A 27,250-nucleotide genomic window follows, 5' to 3' on the forward strand; every position below is an offset into this window, starting at 1 on the left:
TCTTCTTCAGTAGTGTTTATTTTGTATCTCGCTTTTTAGAGTTTATATCTTTGCTCTCTCACAATATCCTCTGTAGCTTTGGGCAGCAATTTCCTATGAGTGTTTTTTTGTTTTCTTTAAAATTAGAAATGAGACATTGTGCCACACATCTCACCAGTTATAGCAACACGAGAGTCGATATCAATAATGAAATAATACATCAGGCATACAACTAAATTACACATAAGAAAGCACGTATACTGTACATTGAGTCATTTCACATGGCACTGGTTCATGGAAAATAAATTTACATCCTTTTCTGTTCGATAATTGTCAATTCATCTTTTTAAGATACTACAATCGTATAATCCATTCAGATGAAAGTACAAAAAAATAAATATCTTGAGTAAATGTTGTGGATAAATCCTCCTGTACACATCGTTTCACATTTCATCTTAAATCATTTCTACGTCTGGACAGTTATTGTTTGTTAGCTTACAAACAAAAGAGAGAGAAAGAAAAAAAATGGGCAACACACTGCGATTGTCAAGAGCTGTCACATTAAAGCATTTTTGTGTTGACTGTTAGAACATGTATTGTTTTGAAGCTGTTTATGTGTCTGACGTTGGTGCTGAATTGTAACGGACTTATAGATGATAGTTGTAACCAGCAGGTCAAATAAAACAGAAGTTATGTAGAGCTAATACTTAAGTCTTGTCAAACTCATGATTAAAAAGAAGAAGAAAAAAACAGCAGGACTCTTTTCTCTTAAATAATTTCACCAATAAATAAGCAAAAAAAAAATTTCGTAGCATACAATAAAAAAAACAGCATAACTTTGCTTCACAATAAAAACACAACACTCTGTACATTCTTTGCAGAAAATGACTCTTACAACACATTTAAGATATCTGTTCATTGTACTGGAAATAAAAGTGAGAGCTATGTGTGACTGACTAGGCACTTTGGAATATGAGTGTAGGAGGTGATTCATTAAAAAAAATTATAATGAAGAGCAATTTGATATGGCACGATGGGCTGACGCTCAGAGAAAAGAGGACAAAGACAAAGAGTCCTGTTATCTTTAAGAGCATGTTAAGGGTTTGATTCTCGCCGCCTATGATAAAAGGCTGTACATATGAATTAATGGCACTACGAGAAGCTTTGGATGAAATCATCCACTAAATGGCACATTTAAGTTCACAGTCTGCAAGAATGGTAATGACAAGTCGGTGAAAGGAAAATCAACTGGAGGAAACTACTGACACTAGCTGTGAGGATAAATCAGTTCAGAGAGGGCATTTTAAGTATTCTTTTTTAAATAAAATGTTGCATTCCCTCATATACTGTGACGGTTCCCAACCTTTTTGGCTTTAAAACAATACAAAGTCAATTAATGATCGCTCATAAAAAGTTACACATTTCTTCGAGCTGTGAGCACATTTTACCTTCACATATGGGTTAATTTGAACACCTCCAAGCCTGAAAGACGTGAATCTATCTGGTGTTATACACAAAAAAAAAAAGTTAAATCAATTTCCCAATAATACACATAATTTAACGGAGCAGCATTGTTGTTTCTGACATTTCACAACCCCTCATATTCACCTTCAGGTTGGGAACCCCGGCTCCACAGTGCTCATTCAGTTTGGCACTTTGTTCTTCTGTATATACTGTGTTTTTATTAAATACAAACAAATAGCTCAGACTATAGTGGGCAGGATCTTCTGGGTCCTTAGGATATGTGATGAAGTCTACAGATTTGGGCTCCAGTTCCTTTTGTTTGAAAAGGTCATTACAATACTGCGTTATGTAAAAGAAAGAAATTCTGATCTCGAAAAACAAAAGTAACTATTTACAAAGTTCATGAGTTTGTTTTTTTCTCGATATATCTTTTGACATACTCTGTACTTACGGCAGATTGTAGAAAAATGTTTAAATTTAAGATGAAACAATGAGCATTTGTACAAGCAAGGCGGACGTTTGGTTGTTACTTCACTTTGGACTGATATGAGATCAGATCCAGTCAGGCAACCTGTATGGCACTTTGAAGCACATTTACTTGACACCCCAACAGCCAAATATGACCCCTACATTTGATGTTTAACTACTGTTTTCTTTTTTACAACAAGTACTGTTTTTTGGCACCAAACTCTACATTGATATGAATTATACATTAAACAATAATAGGGGCTAAATTTAAGATAAAACATTGGTAGGAAGGGAATTTCTAATATCTCTCTGTTTAAATCTATGGAATGAAATTGGTCTGTTAGAAAATCAGTCATTAATCACAAAAGTTCACAATCTATAGAGTCAACTAAAATACTCAAATAAATTCAATTGTATCGTATAGTCAAATAAAATTATCATGTATGAACGTCAGCTATGTACCTCTAATGAATCTCCAGTAAATGCTTTCAGAAATACCTCATTTTCGAAAGGCCAAACTACAGAATGTGATGAGGTATGGGGGCCACTTTGGTCTGCTCTGGTTGGTCTGGATGTACATAAGTGGAATGGCACCTTAAAGTTGACTCTTGCCAATCAGACGCTCAGGTTGGGAGGCTGATGTTGGCGTTCTCCGCTAGCGGACTGGACATTCGTATCTGGGAGCTGCTCTTGCTGAGGATCGACAGCTGAGTCCCGCCGTTCACTCCGCTGCTGGCCAACGAAGGGTGCCTTTGCTGCTTCAGGTCCACAGCAAAGTACCGGTTCACGGTCCAGCTGCGCCATTTCCTCTTGATCTCCGACTGCACCTTCAGGGAGAAACTTCACAAGGTCATTTTTTAATGTACTTTAAGCTGTACCAGCTCCACGATAAGGTACAGTACACTTAAGTTGTGTAAGTGACACTTTAATATATTATTAATGTATTTGTCAACAGTTATAATTCCCTTGAAGCATTCGTAATTTGAGAACAAATGTAATTTTTCTTTATTGATGAGAGAGGCCTTACAGAATTACAGCACTTTTTGAATACTCATTTGTCAAAAATGAGTGATTGTTGTTCTCTGTCATCAGCACACTGTTTCTGGTGTTTGGTGGAGACTCAAAAGTGTCATGGTGAAAGAGACTTAAGTCATGGAATTTAAACTGTGTTTGAAATCAAGACTCATTTAAAACAAAAGTGGATATTTCAAGATTTACATTATATTTTTTAATCTACAGTAGATTTTTAAACTCATAAAACGTGAACGTTTCATCAGGGGTAGCTATAATGCTTTGGGGCAGATGTGGTACCTACTACAGATTGACATACAAAATGTAATGTTCCTTATAAACATTATATTAATGTACTGCATTGGTGTTTATCTGAATTATCTTAATGAAGCACTTAATATAATTCAATTTATGAATTAGAGTTAGATAAATCACAATTTAATTTGATGTGAGACTGAAAACATATACACATAAATACTTTATAAATGAGACAAAATGAATACATTTAGTTAACAGGCTCTTGTTTTTTTCCCTCTCATCAATTGAATGTACGCTAGCCTTTTATAAAAGATGTGACGTTATAAGTAGGCTACAATGTTCCTTTTTTGGCTCAAAGTTATACTGCAGACATACATGTTAAATAAAAGACCTGTGGGTCCCGACCTGGTCTTTGGGAATGACTGTTGTAAGTCATTTAATGTTTGTATATATTATACATGCTAAATAGAGAGCTTAAAATAAAGTGTTACTGTTTGCAGTATTTAGAGACATCTATCCTAAAATATGTTCAAGTGCTATGTTCATCAAAAATAGCATTAAGAGCATTTCTGTTATTAAAAAGTGTCAGAAAAAACCCCAGAAGCCGAGTAAAATATCATAAAGGGAAACTGTTTATCAATGGGAATAAAAGCTTACCTCTCCATTGAGGAAACAGTAAAGGACAGCTACAACAAAGCCCTGAAGAGGAGAAAAGAGAACACAAATTAGAGAAAAACAGCTTTTAAAAAGAACTGCATCCTTGCATCCATCAGCAAAGGCTAGTAAAGACATATCAAAAAGAGTGACTGTGGGGATGGATATACTTTTAAAATGTTCAACCATCTCTATTATAAGCTATACTCCAAAGTAGTGTGTGCTGACAGCTCTGAATGGCAGAAGGAAGTAAGCGTTTGAAAAAAATGTAGTATCCTTCAGTATAACTTCAGTATCCAGGAATTGTATTGTGCCATCAGTAAAGACCACGTCATGACTATCCTTCTGTAGAATGTTGTATGACCGACTATAGAGCTGCTGGTTAAGAAAAAGTTTATAGTTCCCTGTAAAGATTTGTTTATTATTGTAATTGTTGCAGAGGTATTGATACCCAATATTAAATTCATACAAATTGGTAAAAATGAAGGGTCTTGAGTGAATGATTTCACGGCTTATGGTACATGCTTACAAAATAGGAAAATTGTTTTAAATTCTTCAAAAGTGATTCAAACTGTTCATATTGTTTGACCATCAGTCCAAATCCCCCACATCCCAAATAAAAAAAAAAATCAATTCACTATCAAATAAGACAAAGAAAAAGCAGCAAATCCTCAGCTGGAATGTTTGGCGAATGTTTGGCTTCTTTTCATTTGTAATCAATATTGTTAAACTTGTTGTCCAATATTGTGTCTGCTATTGCTTGGAAAAGCTTCAAAGCCCAACTGCTCTCCTTCAACCATTATTGGAAGTGTGTAAAGCTCGCTGCATAGCTGTGGAAATCAGAGGAGGTTTGATTATCGCTATCACTCTCCTAGAGAGCCTCTTTTTATTTTGTTTACTTTGAATATTTATCGTCCCATTATGTTCTCTCATTCATCATCTCGTATTTCTCTTAAATTGAACCCAGACGTTCCAGCATACCTGGAAGGATCCCAGTCCCAGTTCAAAGACCAGTCTCTCTCTCTTGCTGACATCTTCAGGTGAGAAGGCGAACACAGTGTAGTGAATACCAAACAGAGGGATGAGCAGGAGGGTGGAGCGCGCCAGACGCCTACAAACACACACACACACAGTTTAATAAGTCATGTGTTACTGATGCTGGACAGCTGGACGTGATGCAAGAACAGAGCTAATGATGCAATGTTATGACACATAACTAACTAGTGTTAATATTCAAGTTCAGTCAAGGCGATTGTTGTTAAAATGCAGGCTCAGTCACAATTTTATGATTATTTTAGTGTTCACTTTTAAGGATAAGGCGGGAGATATTTTTTTTATACTTGTTATTGTCAACAAATCGCATAAAAACCAAAATCAATAATTAATTGATTCCACTATCAGGTATTGTCTGTGTAGCCAAAGTCTAATATCTTATTCATATTTGCAATAGAGCTCCATTGTTGTCCAAAAAGGATGTAAGGAAATCAGAAAGTAAATAGTGTTTGTTTGTTCTGGTCTTTTATGTGATTTTTTGACAATAAGAACATAGAATAAGACAAGTCTTATCCTTTAAATCTGAGTTTAGATTCAGTGTACTAATCCGTTTTTAGGTGAAAATTATCACAAGATTGAGACTGAGAAGAGAAACACATAACTGTTGATATGTACAATCTATCCCTGTGGTCATAGTATAGAGTATTAATTGTGTCCTTATCTTAGCTGTGTCTGTATCATGCAGTAAAACATAGTGTCTGACATACAGATAACAAATGGAAATACACAAAAACAAACAACAAATGACACCTTAAAATAATGCGAGGCACAAATGTGCAACACGGTGGTTTTTACAGTGCAGTCCAGTAACCCCCAGGGGTCCTTGATGAGCAGAACAAAGCCATCATACTCTGAACACTTTCATTGGGAGATGTAAGAAAATGTATTCTTATCACCTAAAAGTGTAACATTTTGTTTTGCTGTCTTTCCATGAGCACTAGACCAGATTAACTTAATGCTGTGTATATGTACATTCTTGTGTGTTTATCATTGTGAGGACCCGTTAAGTTTCAGTGAGGGCAATTCAGCCGTGCTCACTTTGGGCGGAACCTTCAAAGGCCTGCTTGAGAGCGAAGACTTGGTATAAAGGTTCACGTTTAGGTTCAGTGATGGTTATGGTTAGGGACTAGAGGATGTAGTACGTCAATAAGGGTCCCCACAAGTATAAAAGTACAAACGTGTGTGTGTGAGAGAATGCATTTAAGAGTCCAGACCATTAAAAAAAAAAGAACCCCTGGTGTAAAACACACACCATATACACACATGCAGTCGACACTCGACAAACACGCACAAACGTGTGTCGGCGGGCAAACACACACACACGCACACACACACACACACACACACACACACACACTTACAGTGTGATGGTGGATAACTCTGACATCCTGCACGAATGCTGAACAGCCTGTGTGGGCTCACTGAAGCATTTCTGAGCACAGCTGCTACACAGCACAAAGACAACACAACAATACAACAAAGACAGAGACAGTGTCTTTAGGGACACAGACACACAGTCTCACACAACACACACACACACATACACGTTTTCACACTTGGTCACGCACGCACAGGTCTAAGCAACAGATGAGAATGACATTATCTGCAGAGCCTCAAAAGACGCCGTCCAGTGGGAGCAGAACAGGAGTGATGTCTGGCTACAGTACAACTCCATAATGAGGTTCACGCTTCCTGCCAACAGGTACGACAAATTAATATATTCTGAAAAGTGTCTAAGATGACACATTGGAGGTTTAATGATAGGAATGTGAAAATAAAACTGTTATGGATAAAAACAACCCATTAAATAACACATGGTTCCTGTTTAAAAAATGTTAATTTAGTATTAGATAGTGTAAATAAAGGGAAAATAGTACTGATCCAAAGAAGAAGAAAACATATTCTGTACTTTTTTTATCATCAACAAATCCCATGAAAAGACCAAAATCAACAATGTTTTAGACCGTCTCTCAATACTTCTAACTTCTCCACCCTGTCAGTGGGGCTCAGTCCCAAGTCCATTTGTTCCTTCTGCAAATCTGTATATGTAGTTACATTTATTTTAAGGACTACTTGGGGGACTACTTTTAGCTGCGGATTAAGACACATTGGAGGCTCTGGTGAGTATTTACAGTAGGATGATGTATGTAAGATTGACCCAAAATAAACTACAGGGCTCATGTCTACTGTAATAAAGGAATTTTTCATCCGGTGGAACTGTCTGTCTCATTAATGTGTTTTTGATTGTTGTGTTTTTAGACAACAATGGAGCTCCTCTGCACCGAAAGTACGATACATCAGGCTGTAGATACACAGGCGATCCTTGTTAGAGGGATCCGTTAATTTTGGTTTCAATATTCTCATGGGATAAACTGACAATAAACATTTTTATATTATATTGACAGCCTTCTTTAAGGAAAGGTGAATCACATTTATTTAAGCTGCAGGGTTGTTTATGTGCTCAGCAAAACTAGAGATCTTAAAATCCACTTGATTTGTCATGTGCCATATTTTTCTGAAGACATACAGTTGTGGTCAAAAGTTTACATACACTTGTAAAGAACATAATGTCATGGCTCTCTTGAGTTTCCAGTTATTTCTACAACTCTGATTTTTCTCTGATAGAGTGATTGGAACAGATACTTCTTTGTCACAAAAAACATTCATGAAGTTTGGTTCTTTCATGACTTTATTATGGGTTAACAGAAAAAGTGACAAAATCTGCTGGGTCAAAAATATACATACAGCAACATGAATTAGCAATTTTGGTGACTTAGAAAGTTGTGTCAATGAAATGAGCTTCATAGCATGGCCTCTTAACTTCTTGTGAGTGATTATGAGTGACTACAGCTGGTGACTTCTCTGAGGCCATTTAAATAGGGCTCATTGGATACAAACGCCCACAAACGCTACAATGGGAAAGTCAAAGGAGCTCAGCATGGATCTGAAAAAGCGAATCATTGACTTGAACAAGTCAGGAAAGTCACTTGTAGTCATTTCAAAGCAGCTGCAGGTCCCAAGAGCAACAGTGCAAACAATTGTTTGTAAGTATAAAGTGCATGGCATTGTTTTGTCACTGCCACGATCAGGAAGAAAACGCAAGCTATCACCTGCTGCTGAGAGAAAATTGGTCAGGAGGGTGAAGAGTCAACCGAGAACCACCAAAAAGCAGATCTGCCAAGAATTAGAAGCTGCTGGAACACAGGTGTCAGTGTCCACAGTCAAGCGTGTTTTGCATCTCCATGGACTGAGAGGCTGCCGTGCAAGAAGGAAGCCCTTGCTCCAAAAGCGGCACCTTAAGGCTCGACTGAAGTTTGCTGCTGATCACATGGACAAAGATAAGACCTTCTGGAGGAAAGTTCTGTGGTCAGACGAAACAAAAATCGAGCTGTTTGGCCACAATGCCCGGCAATATGTTTGGAGGAGAAAAGGTGAGGCCTTTAACCCCAAGAACACCATGTCTACCGTCAAGCACGGTGGTGGTAGTATTATGCTGTGGGGCTGTTTTGCTGCCAATGGAACTGGTGCTTTACAGAGAGTAAATGGGATAATGAAGAAGGATTACCTTCAAATTCTTCAAGATAACCTAAAATCATCAGCCCGAAGGTTGGGTCTTGGGCGCAGTTGGGTGTTCCAACAGGACAATGACCCCAAACACACATCAAAAGTGGTAATGGAATGGCTAAATCAGGCTAGAATTAGGGTTTTAGAATGGCCTTCCCAAAGTCCTGACTTAAAATCCCATTGAGAACATGTGGACAATGCTGAAGAAACAAGTCCATGTCAGAAAGCCATCAAATTTAACTGAACTGCACCAATTCTGTCAAGAGGAGTGGTCAAAGATTCAACGAGAAGCTTGCCAGAAGCTTGTGGATGGCTACCAAAAGCGCCTAATTGAAGTGAAAATGGCCAAGGGACATGTAACCAAATATTAGCACTGCTGTATGCATATTTTTGACCCAGCAGATTTGATCACTTTTTCTGTTAACCCATGATAAAGTCATGAAAGAACCAAACTTCATGAATGTTTTTTGTGACAAAGAAGTATCTGTTCCAATCACTCTATCAGAGAAAAATCAGAGTTGTAGAAATAACGGGGAAACTCAAGAGAGCCATGACATTATGTTCTTTACAAGTGTATGTAAACTTTTGACCACAACTGTACAACATTGGAGATGAATTTGCTAATTAGAACTTACAGGTAAATGCTTGATTCGTTCCCGCCGATGTCAGGGGACTGCAGCTTCTGCACCAGGATGATGATTATTCCGACGAAGAGGACAAAGTTGATCTGAGAAAACAAATAACGTAAATCTTGTTGTCATAAATTACACTACAGTCGGTTAAGGTATAGCAGAGCATGCGTACAAATTAATACACAAGAAAAACTAGCATCCGTCTTACCATAATGGAGGCCACGACTGGTCCTTTGATCACCCACCAGAGGGCAGTGTTCTCATTTGTATCCCAGCATCTGGAGGAGGAGGAGGAGAACAGTGCATTTCAATTATCATTCAACTCTCTATATCAGCACTTGGAAAAAAAATAGCATCATACAATACGTCAAGCAAGTGGCCATTTGCAGAATAAGGACGGTGGAGGAAAGGGTTGGAAAGGAGAGGAGGATTTAAAATGGAAGCTGGGCTAAAATCATGATTTAACCTTTTTTTTTGAAAAATCTGTCAAATAATTCTAAATGATGTTTGTTTGCTTACACTCACATAGATTATCATGTATTATGCACAGCAAATGATAAAAGATAAAGACGAGATGACACTTAATCCCATGCAACACATGATCAGTTCTTAAGGAATTTATCAGATTTCTTCAATGATTTGAAAATGAAAAAACATTTTCAGCGTAAATAAATTATCTGTGGTGTAACAATGAGGGAAGTTAATTCCCTGATCTATTCCCCTAAATGCCTGAAATTGTAAAACCCCTCCTCATCTGAAATTGTATTACCAGGATCAAAACAAGATACATTTAAGTTATCTTATTTCAATATTTGGACATGAAGGTCTCTGCCTTTCTGCTCTCAAACAGTGTGTTCTCAAGTGCTTTACACGCTATGAACAACATGGCCAACAGTCAAGTTTCTTCCTTTTCTGAGAGAGAGAATGTAAAGCAAGAGGATTTATACCCAGTATCATGAAAGTGGAGCCTCAGAACTGCCCAGACAGTGACGCAGATGGTGGGAGTTCCTGTAATAACAGTAATCATTAGAAAATGGAAAAATATTATGAGAAAATTGTCATAATGATACTCTATCATAGATTTGTATTCATAGAATGCTGAAATGTTTGTCTCATGACTGTAATACTACTTTTACTGTTAATATTAATTGTATTTATTATATTTACTGGCAAGTTTGGCAGAAATCTCAAAGGTCTTGGCAAATGAATGAATAAATAGAAAGCTGTTTTAATGAGACCTTCAGGATGAAGATGTACGGTATAAGTGATGAGAATCCAGAATACATGTTTTATTCTAAATACAAAAGTATGTCTCATTGTGCTATCTCTTTTCCTCTAAGCATTACAAAATTGATAATACAAATATAATTTTTCCAAAAAAGTTGTAAGTTTAAATTGTGGCATAAATAACTGAATTTACAGTATGATTAGACAGAGAATTTGCAACTTTTGACCATTAATGACAACTACTCAGGAAAGGTTACTCACCCCATCCTACAATGGTGTACCAGTAGAAGTAACGTCTCTCAGGAAAGAAAGTCTCCACCAGCAGAGTGAAGAGATAAAGACCTTCAATGAACAGCCAGAAATAGTTGGACATGACACAGTAATGGAAGAAAATCATCACTGCTTTACACGCCACCTGCACAGGGGGAAACACAAGAGGGAAATGTATTTTATCAGTGATATTAACATCTGAATTCTCAATTAGAATGAAGTGCAACAATATGATAGGATGATATCTATTTTTGTGAAGAGATATTTTGAATAACTTCTTAGTTGTTTTTTTTTAAATAATTTCTTTTCACATTTTAATTAATGGTTTTATATTAACCATATATATATATATATATATATATATACATACATACATACATACATACATACATACATACATACATACATACATACATATGTGTATATATATATGTATATATATGTATATATATATATATATATATATATATGTGTGTATATATATATATATATATATATATATATATATATATATATATATATATATATATATATATATATATATATATATATATAGTTTACTATTCCTTCAGTTAGCTAGGAGCGACATAACATGATTTATGCTTCCCGGTAATTTTAGTAATAAAATATTTTATCCCAGCCAACAGTAGCGACCCACCTACGACAGGCTACATGTCAGGTGGGTCACTGTAATCTAATGACATCATGTTAATGAAAGAGTCCATAGTCTGAGTGTGGCGTCAACCCATTACAGCATTGTACAACAATAGGCACAATAGTGACCTGTAATTGCCATAGCGACAACGGTAAAGCAGCAGGTTTGAAAAAAGGGGCAGAGTAACCATTGATATGTTAATGAGCCTTGAGTAGAAGATTTCCACTGGCCGTGCTGAAGCCATTAGCGTACCAAATTAGGTTTATTTATCAAGCCTGCTTAACAACACTGAGTTGTGTGTTCTTACCAGACAAAGGCTAAGAGCTTGTTCTGCATTTGTAATCAGGGAATATTAGTCATCTAATAGCGTGTTTGCTTTTTGTAAAAAATTTGCATGTGATTGAAGCTCCTTCAAAGGTGCGCATCAAACAGTGAAGACTGGAGGAGAAGTGTTTCAATCCCTCTGTCTATGAACTTCTCGTTGTATCTCAAACAGACCACGCTTGATCACATTTTTACACGCATGTTTTCCTTTATAAAATGAGATGCAGCACTTTGATGAAATCCTTTAATTATGTTCTCTGGAACCTATTAACAATATTCTTGACAACATTTTGCCACTGCCAACACTGTTATACTGACTCCAAACCCTTCCAGCAATCAGAGAAGCAATCATTTAGAAAAAGAAAGGCTTCATTTTTGCAATTATCTGCTTCAATTTTACAGTATTGAAACATTTAGCCTTGTGTACTGAAAATTAATTGCTTGCATATTTACCAAACAGGTCATAGTTGTTTTCTTTGATAAGCAATTTATCGGCAAGACATGTATGTATGTGAAGTGTGTATTACGGCTTCTAAGTGACCACACAGTATAAATGAAGTAGATGTCTTCACTGACTGTGTGTACGAAGCAGTGGTCGCTGTCTTCCTGAGCGTACAGTACACCGTCCTTGATAAAGACCGAGATGGCTCTCAGGATGAAGGACACAAACAGGTTCATATGGATGAAGTTCCTGGTGCAGTGGAGCTTCCTGCAGAGAAGTGAGAGAGCATGAGTATACACAACGAGGCTGTGAAGTTGGACTAGGTGGCGTAATGACATTTAGGATTGAAATGGTTTAAGAAAAGCATGAATAAAACCTATTTTCATATCATGTACCAATTTTGAGAAACCTGAGTTTGTGACGCTCACCTGAACCTGCAGAGAATGACCATGGCTGTAGTCAGAGACACCAGGGATGTGCTGTAGCCAACTGTGTACAGGGCCTTGACTGAGGCAAAGTACGTGTCCTAATGTTGGAGACAGAGGGTTAGTCATGTATGTCTGTGACAAATGCAGTGTGAAATTCGGATGAGGTTAAAGAGGTTGTACAGGTTTAGTGTTGTTGTCAAAGAAGAAGCAGACATCCACGTAGTGAGGGAAAGGTTCAGACCAGCCTTCCTCTGTGCAGTTACGACTGATCCTCCCCATCTCTGAAATAAAAAATAAGCCTCGGGCTAAACTGAACTGAAATACAATTAATTTTTTAAAATACAAATGAGATAAAATCAAATGAGAGACACATCTGATCGTCTCACCATCCTCAGGGTCCATGAAGTCGTGGAAGAGCTCCGGACAGTTGACCACCACAACTTCGCCAACATTGGCCGCCTGCCAGCAGGTCAGGTTGTCCCACATCCACGGACACACTGAGGAGACAAGAGAAACACAAACACACTGAGGTCAGTGTAAAGCTCTTGGTAGCATTTCTGTTGTAATGAAAGTGATGAAATGATACTGACACCAATTCAATTGAATAATTTGTATTCAAGGCGATAAGGATTTAGAATTTAATTTCCAAAGATATTGAGCATTTTCCTGACATCCAAATCAGGCTTGTATGGAGGCAGCTTTCAAATTGTATTATCTCTCTTGAGCAATAGGATAAAGCAGCCCGTGGTGTAGCCTGTCAAAAAAAACAGGGCAAAAAAAGGTAATTTAGCCCATAGTTATGAGCGCACAGTAATATTTGAAGTTGACTCAGATGAGTTTAGCAACTTTCTTTTATCAACTCAGATCCTTTCGCATTTGAATTTGGCCGCTGGACAGTAAGGGGACAACGTTACGAGACAATTTACAATTAAAATCAACCCTGACACTATAAAAATGAGGGGGACAAGGATAGGATTTTGAAAAGGGAGGGAGAAACGTCCACCAGAGGGGAAATTTCCCCCTTGGCTGGGAACGTAACATACGGAAAACAGCTGCCTTATGCAGCTGAAGACGGCTCTATGAGAGCAGTGAGGGTGAACCAAAGTTGCAGTCCACAAAGCTGACGAGCTGAAGCTCACTATAAAGCTCCATAAAGCTGAGCACTTATGAGCACTTTGATTCTTCTTGCAGCGCCACCATCACATATAAAGGGAAGAACGTTCACTTCATTACTCTATCCTCACGCTCAAAGCGTTCTTGAGACGTTAAAAAGATTGTGAGCGTAAGGGATTTTGTGTAATTGATTGAACATGAAACTTACATATTAACTGAAACATCAGACTAAAATTCATGTTATCACACACACACACACACACACACACACACACACACACACACACACACACACACACACACACACACACACACACACACACACACATATACTCACAAAACTATACTGTTGTTTTCATGTAAAGAAGAAGGAACGAGTTCAAGGCAAATGTCCTTCTTCTATTAAGCCACTAGCAACGATCAGCTTCTTGTCTTCATATTACTGAGCATGATGTTGTTGTTACTAATTAAATTTCACCACTTACACAGCCTCCAACAGAATATCACCTCCAGAACTCGAAAGGCGGCACAACATTTAGTACAAGATGTCACGGTGAAGTTAAATGGCAGCGCAATGTAAGAGATGTAATACAGAGGGGTGAGTGTTTGTGCAAGCGTTGGAGCGAGAAGTCATCATGCATTAGCTGTGAATGGTTAAGTAGTAGCAAAGATTTTTGTTTACTTAAGCTGAACTACATTTTTACACAATTTACAAGTTACACCTAAACCTTTTTTAATGTCAATTTCATCTGATTCTATCCAAATTGAACGTTTTCTCCCAAACAAGCTTAAACTAAATCTTACTCAACCCATTTCCATCTATTGTTTTTGCTCTGTTTCGATCTCCCTCTGTTCATCTTCCTCAGTCATTTCCTGACTCAGTTCTTACATTCAGTGCTGCCTCTCACAGCTTTGATTTCTCCGTCTCTCTTTCTTTCTTTTCATGCTTCAATGATGTCCTTTATCTTCAGCCACTCCCCATCCCTCCACTCTCTGTTTCTCAATCTCTCCAGGTTTTACCACATTGTTTATGCTCGGGTGGTTTTATGGTGCTGCAGAGGCGGGTACAAGTCCAATCGTATGTGTGTTTACACGCATGCATTTTGAGGGGTGTTTTTGAGTATGGCTGCATCTGTGTGTTTGTGTTCCTGGACATGCATTTGTGTGTGTGTGTGTGTGTGTGTGTGTGTGTGTGTGTGTGTGTGTGTGTGTGTGTTTGTGTGTGTGTTTGCAGACCTTTCTCTACATTCTGCTTGGCTCTCTAATCTGTTTTGGTTCTGTCTGGTGAGCTGGACACGAAGCCAATTACCTTTTAAAGGGCAAATCTGAGCCAAATGAGCTGCACTGAGCTACAGCGGTAACCGGTTTAATAAAGCACTCTGTCTGCATCACTGGCTATCTCACACAAGATCCTACGCTGAATGGTCACCGGGCTGCAAAGATACAGCATGGCATCCACACACATACTGCACATGCATGTGCAGAATACGTGTACACAAACACATATAAGCATTTATTTTTTTCTCATTAAAGCTGATCTTATCGGACGACTGAATGAGATTTGTTTTTCTATTCTGAGTCGTGAGGCGCAACGGTGGCAGAATACCAATCAGAGCTAATTTCTCTTCATTCAGTTTTACTTTAAACACTAGTCTGAAAGGAAAGACGTGTCATGAAGATCCTGGAAAGATATGCATGTGGATGTGATCCATTTGCTTTTGTGAGAATCCTACAAATGATTCAAAAAAGAGCTGCCAAATTTAAATAGAGCTGTAACTATTTATATTAAGCTTTCTGTCAGTTATTTTCTTAAGTAATTCATTGTTTTGCCAGTAAAAAGTCGTAAAATAGTGAAAAACACCCATCACTACTTCCTGAAGGCCAAGGGGATATCGTCAAATGTCTTGCTTTATCTGACCAACAGTCCAACACAACATTTTTTACAAATTTTACATAGTGGCAAAACCTAAGAATTACTACTTCCAGATGCATCACGTATATAATCGATTATTATTTTTTTTTAGGTAAATAAACTTCCCAGTAGAAAACACTTAAATAACTCTTAATTGATAATTTTTCCGAATAAAAAAAAGAATTCACTAATAGCCAATTCCAGAGTTATTCTCCTTCCTCTGTTCATGTGAATGAGACTGACCTACTGTGAGGCAAGGTTAGAGGAAACGCTATAGTGTGCTTGCTAAAATTTTTAGTTCTACGCTCTATTTCACAACCGGCAGTCGAGCCATTTTGGCTACTGCGCAACTTTCATAAGAATGAACTTTTCCCCGTCTCCAATGTGGCGTCCACTTCTCTTTATACATCCATGATTTGTGCATGTGAAGCAGAAATGCTCTTTCGCAAGGATTGCTTTCTTCTCTTGGATACTGTTCTGCATGCTCGTATTACATGCATATGCTTGGTTTTAATGTGTGCTAGAGTAGTTGTATATGTACTTTTATTACATATACATTTTTAAATTATGTGCAGTTGTTACATTCTGAGTTGCTACAGACAGTCATTCATTCATTCATTCTCATTTAGCTTTAGAGAAACTGTTCACTGAGGATCATTTAGTTCTGAAATAATAAACACTGTGTAGAGGCCATTTTATATCAGCCATTCATTTAGCAGTGTGCTAAATTCAGCTACACAGTGATTACAGCACCAGACAGCAAATCATTATGTAGCAATTTTACATGGCCGGCAGACTAATCTGAGGCCAGAGCACCTCGATTAAAAATATAATAACAAATAAATCACGAAATATGCTTTTACGAGTGGGTCTTGATAAATCATCTGACCAGGCTAAAAGCAGACGACCACCACCTATCTCTTTCTCTTTTCTCCTATTTATTGTCCCCCCCCCCTCCTTTTTTTACTCTCTCAACTCCCATGATTTCTACTAACCAGGCTTTTTTATTTCCTTACCAACGATTTGCTATCAGCAGAAACACAGAATGGTTCATTTTAAAGGGACAGGAGGAAACAGGCATCGGTGAAAGGTTTGATGCAGGCCAACATGTGTGATTATACAGTCTGAAAATGGCACATAAACAAACTGTAGAAGTTGCAGAGGAATACAGAAAAAAAATATTGTGAACTGACTTATACGTAAAAATGATTTAAAAACAACAACAAAACCTTGATAAAGCACTGAGAAAAGCATATGCAGTTTGCTGTGTAGCACACAGGAAGACTGAAGACCAGACCTTTAAGATCTGCAGATGAAAAACGAGTTGAACTTACAGCTCTTCTCCTCTTCTAACTTGTTATCTTACATCTTTAAATCTTTAATGCTTCATGTTTTTTTCAAAGAGCTCCGTGTCTGTCAGTGAAGCCATGAGTCACAGTGTACTCTGGGAGTTGAAGTCTGTTGGGCTACTTTGGAGCAGCGGGAGGCCTGAAGTAGTTGCTAATGAAAACCGCAATCCATAGCCAAGAAAATAATTGCTTCCAGGAATCACACACCAAGTTTCCTGTGTTTTTGGAAAAAGTAAGTGAGAAATGTGAAAGCAGCTCAGCGTGACATTACAGGCAAACATTTGGTTTGTGAACTGTATATCACCAGATGGTCTGTCCTTTATAGCGCCCTGTCAAGGTGATGTATTGTAATATGAACATGATAGAAAACTGCACTCTTTCATCCTTACAGTCCCTCAATGACCTTTTCAAAAACTGATTGGATGAACAGAAAAATGCCATCCTTCTTTGCCAAATTATAAACAAAGAAGGATGCGAGGAGAGGAACACACATGCATACTCGCGGCCACATCCTCACTTACCTAATTCAAGTTCGTCGCTGGGGTTGTGCAGCATGATGCTCTCCATGCATTTCTCATGTTCACGCTTGATAATACAGTGCTCAGACTCTGAGGCCACCTGGAGAAAATAAACAAAAAAACACACAGTGTCATAAATATAGACTCCATTGAAAACAGTGTTCTGAAAACCAGCTTCTTGCTCTTTCCAACAGGCACGACATGAACACAACAATATCTGCCAATGATAAAATTATACTTTTTATGTGATATTAAAGGTTTCTGTATTTGTGTATTTGTTTGAGATCTTCTCATTTACTTGAGGAAGGCAGAGCTTCTTCAGAAAACAAGGTGATGTCAGTTACTTTCAAGGACCAATTCAAGCTTAGCAAATAAAAAATTAGAATGCTTTGGTTGCCAAGAAGACATCACTGTCAATCAAACATGAGCACTCACACACTGTTGAGCTGCGTACTTACATTATCCAAATTTTTTTCCAAAAATGGTCAAACCTACATAATTCGTAATTTTAGTCATGGTAACAGTTTTTATTTGGGTGCCTGTCAATGGTGTCATTTCGCCTTTGCATGTGCATCAATGTGATTGTTATATTTAAGAATAACACTTAATGATATTGAGAAATACTAAGGATTTAAAAGGGGCTTTAAAGCTGCGCTAATCAATACCTTTATTCTAACAATGGATACAATGACCACATGTAATGTGAAAAGATCTGCTGGATGTGTAAATCAGTAACTGTTTGCTAACATGTTCAATGTAACAACATAGGCCATAATATGACAGTAAAAGACCAACTTACCCTGTACCCCTGTATTAATTGTTTCCTGTGGGTATATGTTAAATATTTGACAAAGTCTTTATGAGTAGCTGGTTTACCCACCAAAATCACTCTCTTCCTGTAAAATGTGAAAATATTTTGTATGACTCATCCTGCACACTAGTAGCTACAGAGTGATATTTTGGGTATGTGTTCTTAAAAAAAAACATTTTGTTCTATATTTCTCCTTCTTTGTTTCCTGAGTTTACAAGCTGGTGGTGGATCTGGGATTTTGTTAGAGGATTTTGTTCCAAACTGTGGTTCTCCAGAGATTTGCAAATTTACATACACTTTAGAGCGATCACATCAAACCCCTCTTAAACTTGTATACCACCCCCATATTCTGCCTCTCTTTGAAATACAGTGGAGTAGGTGCAGTGAGGGAAAGAATTTACCTGGAGGTAGTAGAGTTACTGCATGTCTATGAACTTCTCCATAACTCTTCCTCTCGCTCTCTTAAAGCCAATCTCTGTTTTTGCACCCTTAGCTTTGATGCAACCTCCCTCCTTCCCTCTCACAGTGAACTGATAGGTGCAATATGTCCCAGCCCGCTGAGCCATGGCTGACTCATCACTCTGTCTCTCAGTTCTCTAATATGAATTCACTCCAGGCCTCGCTGCCTCGATAAGATAGAGCATCAACCGACAGAGAAGATGTCCTAGGACTCACTTCCTTTCTCTATCGCGCTGCACATGGGCAGAATTGTAAATCACAGCATGAATGATTCCATTTCCAGACAACATTTGTCAAATACTGGACGCTGGTCAGAAACCATGCTGGCTAAACAAAAACAAACACGAAAAAGGAGATTAAAGAAGTCACTTTTTCATGTTGTCAATAGGGTTTGATATATTATTTAATGAAACCCACACTGGCATTGCTTGAAATAAAAAACCTCTTTGTACCCGTAGCAAGCATTCATGTTGCTAAGCCGCAGGTTACCAGCTAGGAGCCAATTCATATTGTAGGCAAGGCTTTCCAGAAACAACAAATAGTTGGATGCAGATGACTAATATCTGTTTGGCATGAGTGCAGACAGGCCAGTAAGGTGACAGTATTAAATGTGTTCTACAATAATGTATTGATGTAGAACCCTGGATTTCAGGTTATTTTTGTTATACTATACTACTATACTATAATAACAATCAATATTTACAGCTGTTTTTATTGGCAAATCCTATGGCATAGACACGCCTGCTTTTACTCACCTCCATCTACCACACACACACACACACACTCACACACACAGACACACACAGACATTCCTGAAGAGTGAGCGGCTGTAGCTCCTGCTGACGTTTGTAGTTTTATGAAGAGGTTATGTGCTGTGACTATTTTTAAGACTCCAGGAAGTTAGTGCTCCCAACCAAGAAATAATCCTGCACACAACCCCTCGTAAAACAGCCAATTGTTATTTTTACACTTCTTGTACAAAGGCATACCTTTTTAATTAGTGAGCCTTACAGGTGCTAGTTGGCAGATTTTGTTTTCTTTGGTCTCAACCAGACGAGCTGTTCTGTTTCCAGTATTATGCTTAGCTAGTATAAGCGTCTCCTGAGTGTAGCTTCATATTTAACATACAGATATGAGAGTGGTATCAATCTTCTAATCGAACCCTTTGCCAGAAAGCATATAAGCATATTTATCAAAATGTCAAACTATTCCTTTAAAGGGGAGAGAAGGATGTCTGAAATACCCTGCTGCCCCTAAGACCAGGCCCCGCACAATTCAAAAAAGATCATGGATTTTGGATATTCCTCGAATTTGAATGGTGCAACCTTTAGTAACCTTTAGCTGGGGCCATCTAATCCAGGTAAACTGAGGACTTCTAAAACAGGAGAATGACTGCATTGCATAGGGGACAGATCAATTGGTTTTATTTTTAAGTGTGCTTCTCATTTTGCTTTCCCAGTCACTCCTCTCCTCTCCATTGAACAGATGTCTGTCCTGATAAAACGTCCATTTGGAGGATGCAGAGCCTCCGAACGGACCCTCCCCAAGGCTATTTTCGAGGACCAGATAAGTGAGTAGCTCCCACAGCACCGTGCAGCACAGATAATAAAACTAAAATTCGGCATTGCAGACCACTGGCCCAGCGTACAGACCGCTTTGACGCACAATAAGTACATCAGAACAGACGTGTCTTCCATATCAGCCGCTGACGGTCAACTTGAGACTGCAATGTGCGACGATGTCAGCTAGAGGAACCCATCACCCATGTTTGGGGGCAGTGTTAACTTAAAGGTTAGAGAGCTGTTTGTGACTACAAGTTCCCATTGTGAATCAATTATAGTCTCCCTAGTGACCATCATTAGACTGGTACCAGTACAGTCATCATCAAATGCATAGATAGAGGATGATGCCTAGGATGTCAGAGTCAAATAAAGTTACGTGTCTTTTCACATAAACCAAAAACACTGTGTCTATCTGTGAAGCTTCACCAGGGAAACTGCTGCTGTGCTGCATCAGTGTGCTGTATACAATTCATCCCACGCATCTTGCACAACTCTTCCATTTTTCATTTTATTTCAATGAGATAGCTAATAAAAGTGAGTCACAGCAGATGGATGCAGTAGGCAGCTCTCGGGTCAGCGGGGCCATCTGATATTGCTCTAACAGGCGGCCAGTTGTCTTTGCGCAGAGCTGATCCGGAACATGTAACTTATGCTGATGTGCTGATGCAGCATATGGTGATTTCCACGCTTCCAGTGCCTATCACAAGCACACACCCACAAGAGTACATGTATGAAAATAAACCAAATCTGAAAAGGAAAAAGAATAGGCTGGCGATGGAGAAACACTCCCTTATACATGGATATGGCTACACACTCTTGTATGCTCCTAAACATCCCCCCCCACACAAACACACACACCTACACACACACACACACACACACACACACACACACACACACACACACACACACACACACACACACAAACACCTATGGATGTGAACAGTAAAGACACTAGGGGGAACTGTAACATTTCTTTTACATTTTCCTTCATAACTCCCAGACTACTTGAATTGCACTAGTCATCTTTTGATATAAGAAACATATATATATATATATATATATATATATATATATATATATATATATATATGTGCATTAATCAATAATACAATTGAATTGATGTATCATCACTAATAAGGACAAGATATAATATCAAATTTAATGCAAAAAGTGTCAGAATTGCCCACTTGGTAAGAAGTTCCACATCTGCTCACAACAAGGTCTGTGGATTGTCTTGAGTAACCGGGTCATTATTTCTGGGAAGAGACATTGCTGTTTTCCAAAAGTATTTTTTTGGCGATTTGAGCACGACAAGCCAAGTGTCATATAATCCCCATTATATTGGAGAGAAGGCAGACATCTCTACGGGCAATATCTCCAAAAAACTGGGCAACTCACACTAAAACAATCTAGCTTGGTAAATAGCAGGTAAGAAGAAAAAAATATTTTTTTCTCTCTCTAAATTTTGGGGTGAACTGTTTCTGTGTGAATCTGTTCTTTAACACATTGTATCTCAAATAAAAGCACCTCATATGTATAATATATATATATATATATATATATATATATATATATATATATATGATATTAACACTTCACTAATATATATTTTTTGAATATATACAAAACACATATTTATTTGTCTGTGTTTATTGATGAGCTGCTATACCAGAACAAACAAATTCATTTTAAAACACCCTTTTTAAATGTAATTTAACATTTCAATTTAGTGAAATATGTTATTTTCCAGGTCCTTACATTGAGCCATGTGGCTCGGAGGCAGTTGGAACACAGTGTTACAATTGCCACCGATATTGCAGCATAAAACCTTGTATGCTAGCTAGCAACACACATTTTACCATCAGTTGTTCATTGTTCATTTGTAACCAATAAGCAAGAGATAATATTGATGTAAGCTTAAATTCACAGACTTCTAAACTAGGCAGCAGAGAAAAATACTGTCAGTACAAAAAAGTAACTTTCAAAATCAGTTTTTAGTTAAAAGCTTCTGCGGGATGAAATAATCCTGCTCAGAGATTCCCACTGAGCATGTAGAGAGCAAGTGTCATCACTTTAGCTTGTTTCTGACTGGTAGAATGGATTGTGTTGCATTTGCCCCCAGTCTCCCCGTACTGTAGATACATGCACACAAACTACTCACCAAGGGCAGCAGAAAGATTGCAGTCAGCAGGTAGCCTTTCATTGTCTCCTGTGAAGAGCTGGTATCCAAAAGGCTCCACAATATGTGTGTGCGTGTGCGTGTGTGTGTGTGTGTGTGTGTGTGTGTGTGTGTTCACTGGGATGCACTGAAATTGCTCCCTTCAGCGTCACCACAGCTCGGCATCAAGGGCTCTGAAATACATCAGAAGAAAAAAGGTTCTGAAAGAGAACAAACAACCACGTTTAGGCATCAGTATTATTGTGCTCAATTAGTAAGAGCCTACTAGAAAACTAATACGCAGATATATGATAGAATAATATGTTGGTATATAACATTTTGAGAGTCTTTACTATTATTTGATATTTTTATGTGTTTTGGAAACTTGAGTATTAACAATCTTTTGAATTTCTAAGATTTAGCAGTAAAAATCTTTCAGTTTTTAAAAAGTGTTTTTCTTAAAACGATATCCTCAGTATTATTTAACATAGAGACGCAGAACTCTCCCATAAAGTCACATGTAATAACCACAATTTTTAATACTTTCAAATTTGTTTCTGAGAAATTGTGTTTTGTCCGTAGTTATTTCAAGGAGTTGGCTCAAAATACTTCCATACCCATGAGCCTCGGCTCCTGTTGCTATGGAGAAGAAGCCAGTCACAGACATGAATCAGAGCAGTAGCAAATTCAAAGCGCTTCATAGTTTCAAAATTGACCCAGATCTTGAAACTGAATTCATTTAAACTGCAGGTTGTAAAATCAGCTTTCTTTAGCTTCCACTCGTCGTCAGCAGCACCGCACATCACTGATTGGCACAAGGTATATTAATCTTTCGTACTGTTTAGTTTTATGTCTACAAGAAAAATGAATGAGATGTTTACATCTGGAAACCACAGACGCCCAAATCATCTAGTTTGTTGAACAAGACAATTTGTCGACTTAGTTTATATTTCATTATAGGGAACATTTGAAATTCCAAAGAGTATTCAACTGCTAAAACTGGAGAAATAGAGGCCACAGTCAAGTGAAAACCAGGGCTGAAAAAAGAAGGCGGTCGATTGATTAGTCGACTAACAGATTAACTGTTTGATGTTTGAGTTATAATGGTTTACTGCTTTTCTTCGTCTTATCTGATAGTAAAATGAGTATCTTGAGGTTTGGGGATGTAAGTTGGACAACATAAGCAATTTAATGATTAACTTGGGATATTGGAAATAGTGATGAGCATTTTTCACTATTTTTTTATGTTTTGTAGACAAACAATTAATCAAGAAGATAAGATTAAAAGATGACAAAATACAACAAATACTTTTACTGCATTGTCTTCAACGCACACACAAGCAAACACACTTCTTTCGCAACACTTCATATCTTATCACAACAAAATGCTACACTCATATAAACCCCCTCGATCAAATCACAGAGGAAGCAGTTTATGTTTTTTCACTGAGGTTATATACAACCACAAAAGATGTGTCATCACCTGCACTCTAAATTAGAGCAGAATCCTGAAGCAAACGCATGGATTTATGAAGGACAAGTTTATTACCAAAGGTAAGACATTTGGAAGGATCAAATAAATTTCCTTCAATCAAATTTATAAGCATCGGGTCAGACCTTAAAACCTCCGCCTCCCAACCCCCTCCTTTTATGTCTTACTCATCCACACAGCTTCCTGAAAACACAATGATTCACTGCAAACACAAAGCACACTGGCCAGCACCAGCAGAGACACAGCTCTCACACACACACACACACACACACACACACACACACACACACACACACACACAGACACAAACAGTGAAACAGCAGAGCACACACACACATACGCTAGCTAAGCTAATTCATACACACACGGACACATTCCTCTCTGTGTCTCTTCCCTCTAGTACCGAATCCAATTACCTCCAAAGCATCTCTCGGATGCTTTATCAAGTAATAGGACAGACCGTGCTCAGAGGAAAGACCCTGAGATTTAGAGGAGGGATAACTGAAATCAAACTGTCGTGATGCACGTTTAAACAGAAACACACACAGACAGACAGAAGGACGGAGAGAGGAACTTGTCAGACATGGTGTCAATTAGCTCCATTTATTTCCATCTAACCCAAAATGTCACAGCAGCCATGTGTCTGGAGGCTCCAAATTAAGTAAAAATGCGTTGGTATTGAGGAAGCAGTGGTGCAGGAAACAACAGAAGGGGCCCGCCATCAAAACTATCCTAAGAGCAAGGAAGCAAAAGAGTCTTTGCTTTGCTCAGCACGGGATGGAAGTCTGTGGAGCTTTAAAGTGATGCAAATTTAAGGGAAAAAAATCAAATGATGTCCAGTACCAGCAGTACCTATGAAAATGGAGGAAGTGGAGATGTGTGGGGAACAATATTGTTTATTTTACCCAGTAGTTCTTATTACAAGACACAGCATCCATGAGGATTTCTAATCATAAATAATGACTGAACCAACTGTAAGGCACTGAACGTGACCAAACACTATACAAGGAACACCCCAAAACAGAGTCCAACCCTTGATGGGAAGATTGGGAACCACATCCACTAACACTGGCAAAGCAATCACTAGGTTGTGTAAGTGTGTGTTTGTGTGTGTTTGTGTTTGTGTGTGTGTGTGTGTGTGTGTGTGTGTGTGTGTGTGCACAAGCTGTGTTTGTCTACAGATGCAGATACACAGGAAAAACAAAAGAAGAAAAGGCTCTCCTTATTTATTCATCTATATTGTAAAGGGATTTTTAAAGATATGTCTGCACACATCAGCCTCCTCCTCATGTGAGTTGAATTCCTTTGAACATGGTGGAGCATTAATAATTAATTTTCACTTTAAAACGATTCCTGTTAGACAGGAGGATGCTTGCAATTAACCCAGATGCAAGTGTGTTAATGCCTGTAAAAAAGGGATTGCATGTCTGTCAGTGTGCCAATCAAAATCATATAGTTATTGGCAGTTTTGTTAATCTGTTCAATTCATTTTCCTGTTCCGTAATCACACAGGCCATAAAGGCTGCATTACAAGAACCGTTCATATTTAGAGTTAGGCTATTTTTGTTATAATTTAGATTACAGCTTGCAAAATGACAAACAGTCTGCGGGAGAACCGTCTTAATTAAAATCAATCAGTGACAAATGTTTCCCCCTTGGTGGTGCAGAATCAATAGGCTTATTTTGCCCCGGCTTTCCCCCTTTATCCCCCGCATTCGTAAACGTTTAATTCATCAATGCATGTGGGTGACCTTCGCTTTGCACATGGAAAAAAACATCAGCAAGAAAAGCGTCTGACTGAACACTCTCTCACACGAAATGTATCTACAGCGTGCCTACTGGCATTTAAGAAGAAATATATGTTTACTTTATCATATAGCATCGGGCTCGGTGACAGCTCGCTTAAATGATCAGCCGCAGCGAAAGTCAAAGATATGAGTGAAAGCGCGCAGCACCAGGCGTGCAAAACAAGTCAGAGGAACTTACCGATGCGTAATTTTCAGAGGCGCAAATATCTACACAGCCATCGGTATTTACGGATCCCCGCCGAGAATTATTTCGGAGAATACCTTGATTTACTCCTGAAATGGTTATCAGCTCGTCCAGAAAAAACGACAGACAGGTGCCATTTCTGCTGCTGTTGCTGTTGTTGTTGCTGCTGCTGCAGGACGCAGACACCACGTTGACTGCTGCGGCACCACGACGATGTGGAGGAGGAGGAGGAGGCGGAGGAGGAGGAGGAGGTTCCTTTGGGATTCGCACCTCGTCAGACACAGATACAACAAAGTGAGACAACAGTTTAGTCTACAAACGCGGCTGGAGGAGGAGCGATGTTTTTAAAACAAGTCTCAACACTGGGATGTTGAGCGGAAAGGGGAAATCATCATCTGCATGTCTTCGAATTAAATGCGTGGGACTTTGTTCTAGAAAACAAACTATTCATAAAACTCGGACATTTGCGCCTGAGCCTCTCAGACCCTCCAGAAGGCATTAGGTCCGGTTCCCTGCTGGATGCAATTTGTGAGGCACTGAGGCGGCTCCATGATGTGTGTGACTCACATCTCCACTAAAGTTTAACATCTGAATTACCGTATGTGTTCCCCAATCATCCCAAAATGCTGGTTAGTCAAGCTGTACTGTGGCATTTTAGACCAAAATGCAGTGATGTTCCCATGGAAGGGATCTGTAGGGGCCTGTGTGGCCGCTGGCAATCCTGTTTACTTTCAGCACCATGGGCAACAACCAAAGAATTGGCTCAGGGCATTGATGAGCTCAAAACAAGAATCCATTACATTTTATCTAAAAATAAACAACAGTCTGAATATTAAGAGCTGCTTTAATTAAATCTCAATAGGATTGATCCATGCCAGGGCCCCTTGCCCATAGTCTCTCTATGAAGAAACTGTTACTGTTCTTATTGGAAAGTCATTCAAACGACTTCAAAGAGACCCTAAACGACAACAAAAGAGACCCATAATAAGCACAAACAGATGCAAAACAACCACAATGATATGCAAAACATCCCAACAACAATGGGCATAATGACCATGACTTGTGAGTACCACAAAGATACAAAATATCCACACAGAGATATACAAAACAACCACAAAGATCAGCAAAACGGCAACAAACAGATGCAAAACAACCTTAATAGATACAAAACAAACAGAGAGAAGTAAAACAGCCACAAAAAGAAGCAAGACGACAACAAACAGACGCCAAATAACCTCAAACAGAGAGAAAACAACCACAAAAAGACATAAAATGACCTCAAACAGGCAAAAAACAACTAGAAACAAACCCACAGCAACTACAAACAGACTCAAAGCTAGGTGACAGGCCTTTATCATGTATACAGGGGCCCTTTGTCTCATAGTCCATGACTGTACGCTATTTGGAGTTACAAATAGTACTCATTTATATTATTTCATATTCAAATATTAA

General features: G+C 38.4%; 1 protein-coding gene across 5 annotated transcripts; it reads right to left on the bottom strand.

Annotated features, from left to right (window-relative positions):
• On the bottom strand, window positions 1-26,242 carry LOC137866251 (pituitary adenylate cyclase-activating polypeptide type I receptor-like). Of its 5 annotated transcripts, none has more exons than XM_068702032.1 (15): window positions 25,876-26,242; window positions 22,318-22,508; window positions 17,325-17,421; window positions 12,816-12,926; window positions 12,610-12,710; window positions 12,430-12,527; window positions 12,136-12,268; window positions 10,572-10,725; window positions 10,031-10,091; window positions 9,292-9,361; window positions 9,087-9,178; window positions 6,249-6,332; window positions 4,816-4,945; window positions 3,838-3,879; window positions 1-2,751 (listed from the first exon to the last, which is right to left on the bottom strand). In XM_068702032.1, exons 2-15 carry the CDS (start codon window positions 22,357-22,359, stop codon window positions 2,527-2,529), a joined length of 1,440 nt encoding a protein of 479 aa, XP_068558133.1. In that variant the 5' UTR covers window positions 22,360-22,508; window positions 25,876-26,242; the 3' UTR covers window positions 1-2,526. The 5 variants fall into 5 exon arrangements, with proteins under 5 accessions (XP_068558133.1, XP_068558131.1, XP_068558134.1 ...); XM_068702030.1 differs by having other exon boundaries at window positions 25,793-26,242; XM_068702033.1 differs by having other exon boundaries at window positions 1-2,738; window positions 25,793-26,240.
• Between the last annotated feature and the right edge of the window lie 1,008 nt (window positions 26,243-27,250).

The sequence above is a fragment of the Cebidichthys violaceus genome, unplaced genomic scaffold, assembly GCF_023349555.1.
Source record: "Cebidichthys violaceus isolate CVI_PGR_0920_01 unplaced genomic scaffold, fCebVio1.0.p SCAF_8, whole genome shotgun sequence".
Taxonomy (NCBI): Eukaryota; Metazoa; Chordata; class Actinopteri; order Perciformes; family Stichaeidae; genus Cebidichthys; species Cebidichthys violaceus.